This window comes from Pinus tabuliformis, chromosome 1_2 (assembly GCF_031772625.1).
Source record: "Pinus tabuliformis cultivar Carrire ecotype Pingquan chromosome 1_2, CPIR1, whole genome shotgun sequence".
Lineage (NCBI taxonomy): Eukaryota > Viridiplantae > Streptophyta > Pinopsida > Pinales > Pinaceae > Pinus > Pinus tabuliformis.
This window is the reverse complement of record NC_142298.1, coordinates 1,351,227,362-1,351,230,893: the sequence shown is the minus strand read 5'-3', so window position 1 is coordinate 1,351,230,893 and position 3,532 is coordinate 1,351,227,362. Positions and strand designations below refer to the sequence as shown.

Genomic DNA, 3,532 nt, shown 5'->3' with positions numbered 1-3,532 from the left:
TAAGCCTTAAACTCACTGCAGTTCCCAATAAAATTACACTTAATGGGTTTTGAATCTAACTTCTTCCTATCTTCTTTTGGGACATGAGAAAAAACCTTACATCCAAAGACTCTATGATGACTTACTACAGGATTGAAGCCAAACAATGCTTCGAAAGGAGTTTTATAATCCAAACACTTAGTAGGACTCCTATTCTTAAGATACATTGTAGTGTTTACAACTTCTGCGCAAAAGCCATTGGTCAGATTCTTACCTTTCAACATACTGTAGGCACACTCCACGAGGGTTCTGTTTTTCCTTTCCGCAACCCTGTTTTCCTGAGTGTAAGGTGTTGTGAACTACTATTGTATTATGTGTTCTTTGCAGTATTTGATGAGTCACCCTTCTTAATTCTCTACCTTGGGGTGAGCGAAGAATTTTGATGAACTTTCTTGTTTTCTTCTCAATCATACTTCTGAATTGCTTGAAGTATTCAAAAGCATGACTTTTCTGCCTAAGGAAATACACCCAGGTGAACCTTGTACATTCATCAACAAAAGTAAGAAAATAGTAGGTCCCTCCTAGCAACGTTGTCTACATTGGCCCACATAGATCAGTGTGTACAAGTTCAAGTATATCCCTCTATGTCCTATCAACAATAGCAAGAAATTCATCTCTATGTAATTTACCAAGGGAACATGCTTCACAGTCAACATGCATACTCTTTAAAGCAGGAAGACCATTCACCATACCTTTCTTCTGAAGAAGTGGTAGGTCACTAAAGTTTATATGCCCAAATATCTGATGCCATAGATTCTCTGCAGATATGGTTGATGATGCCAATGCTTGATGTGACGCACTTCTGACATCCAGTTTATACAATCCTCCTACATGTACACTTGTTGCAATGGATTTCATCCAATCCAGCAAGTCTTTGATTACACAATAATATTTAAAGAACTCTACCGTAAGATCCTGACTTGTTATTCTAGATACAGAAATCAGGTTCTTTTTTATCCCAGGTATATACATAACATCATGAATATGCCTAATGTTTCCATTAGGTAGTATGACAGGGACATCACCATATCCCTTGATTTGATACCCTCTATCGTCTCCAAGGTAGACCTTCGTACCGGTGTTGGATTCTCTGAAATTTTTAAACCATTGCCTCTTACCTATCATATGGGAGGAGGCTCCTCAGTCCACGAACCAGATTTTTGCTTCATCCTCCTTAGTTGACAACACAAAATCAGATATGAACAATCTGATATTCGAATTCTGATCTGCATTAGCGAGATGGCCTGCATGCTTCTTGTGTCTCTATTTACCTTCATCAAACTTCTTCTAACGACAATGTTTAGCTATATGAGCAAATTTACTGCAATAAAAACATTTTGGTCCTAAATCACTTCTGTTTGAAGACATACCTTGTGATGGAGGTGGCTTTCTTTGTGGGGTTCCTCTGCTTTTGTGCGCTGCATTTACCTTTCCTTTGAAGGGCTTCTTCTTTACCATTAGGGAAAGATCTAAGCTCTGGGGTTTTAGGGTCATCCACCTTTCCTCCTCCTACATTAGGATCCCTGTCAATTATTCAAACTTGGGGGTTTTTTCTCTCGCATTCAACCCAATGATGAACATCTTAAAGTAGTTAGTCATACCATTCATGGTAATCGTGACCAAATCAGTGTCTGATATTGTTTCGCCAATGTCTCCTAGCTTATTCTTAAGCTCCTTGATACGAGAGATGAATGCTGATACTGATTCATTCTCCTCCATTTTAATGGAAAGAATATTGCTCTTTAGAAACAATAGGAGATTTGTGTTTTTGATCTCATATAAGTCTTTAAGAGTCATCCAGATGTTTGCTGCAGATTTACATTTTCGAATATGAGGAATAATGCAATCTTTCAAAGACAATTTGAGTAGTATCTCTGCCTTATTCTCTCTCTTTTCCCAGTCATGGATTGTTGTTTTTGTTCCACCTGTAGCTTGGGTCGGCTTCAACTCATCACCGGTTGCAATCGCCCATGCGTTTTTCCCTTCCCACAGGGTTTGCAACTTAAATTTCCAATTGGAGTAATTGGAACTGTCGAGCTTATTTCTTTCATTCAGATAAGCCTCCGCCATGTGATTGTTCATCTTCACAAATCTCCCACAAGAAATAAAAAATTGATCTATCTCAAGATCCAAGGAGAAATTTCAAAAAACAAATGTGTGCTTTCTTAAAAAAACAATTCCTTGGAAAAGATCCCCTTTTTTTTTAAATAAAAATAAAAAAACCTAAAAAAATATGACTCCAACCTTAGTCAAATGCACCCAACATTAAAAAAAAAAATAGTTAAATCCCATTTTTGAATTGGGCCCAACATTGTTTATGATTCCAATTTTTTTGTTTAAAGAACCCAGGAGAGGAATCTTGATATTGTTGGAATTTAATTCCAACTGCAACATAAACAGCTGGACATAAATTTGTTTTATTGTAGATATTCTAGACTATTGGATGCCTCAAAGTCATGCTTGATATTTTCCACATTAATGTGCATTAAATTTTCAGCATTAAATTCCCCTGCAACAGCTGACTTCATTTCTTCAAAAGGAATCACCGCTTGCTGCATTCAATACGCAGATAAGCTTTAAAAGATATTTGTATTATTTTATTGTTTAAAGACAAATATGTTTTAACATATAAATGTAATGAACAACAGTTCTGTTTTATGTTAGAAGAATGATAGAGAGTCTTTTTTGTAACGCACAGCAGTGCTGAAACTGTAATTTTCAGATAGTGAAAAATCGGTTTGTGGAACTGAAGCGTTCCTGCTGTAATCCCTCTGTCAAGAGGAAGATGCTCTTCAGCATAATCTTTTGTGAAAATCCCTCTATGTGAGGAAGACGAATTTGTATCAGTTGGTTTACTGTTTATAAATAGAAGCTTTTTTTTGCGTTGCTGTTACACCGTTGCACGTTGCTGTTACACCGTAAGCAGAAAATAGTTTCTCGTTGTTGTTACACCGTAACCAGAAAATAGTCTTGACGTCAAAACAGAGTGTTGCTGATACACCAGTTTCAGCGTTGCTGAAACACCGATGCTGTTACACTGCAAACAACAACTGACGAAACTGCGTTGCTGAAACACCGTATTCCGCAAACGATTTTTATTTCCGCTGTGTTAAAACAGAGTATTGTTCTGTTTTTCAGTTTTGTTTAGAATTATCAGAAATTCCAACATGGTATCAGAGCTGGTCTAGGCACTCAGTGAGTCAAAAACAGAGTTTGTTTTTTCACTGTAGGAGCTGTAAGAAGCTTATTGAGCAGATTTTCTCCAGCAGAGAAAGTTTTTGCTTGTTTTTATTTATACAGTCAGTATCTCTTCTTTATTTATACAGGTTAAGATGGCAGATGCTGGAACAGGTTTGACAAATTCCCAACTGCCACAATTTAATGGGAAAAATCATAGTTATTGGTCCATAACAATGAAAGCATTGTTTGCTTCTCAAGGAATATGGGAGTTGGTTGAAACTGGCTATGCTGAACCTGCAGATGCAACAACGTT

At 36.9% G+C, this 3,532-nt stretch overlaps 1 protein-coding gene across 1 annotated transcript; it reads right to left on the bottom strand.

The window, feature by feature from the left end:
- Positions 1-1,569: 1,569 nt before the first annotated feature.
- Positions 1,570-2,109, bottom strand: LOC149211242 (uncharacterized). The gene has a single exon (XM_089399226.1). It carries the CDS (start codon positions 2,107-2,109, stop codon positions 1,570-1,572), a length of 540 nt encoding a protein of 179 aa, XP_089255352.1.
- Positions 2,110-3,532: the final 1,423 nt, after the last annotated feature.

Bases quoted from the DNA above. Each gene is read 5' to 3' on its own strand.
- LOC149211242 (XM_089399226.1), bottom strand. From the start codon at position 2,109: ATGGCGGAGGCTTATCTGAATGAAAGAAATAAGCTCGACAGTTCCAAT.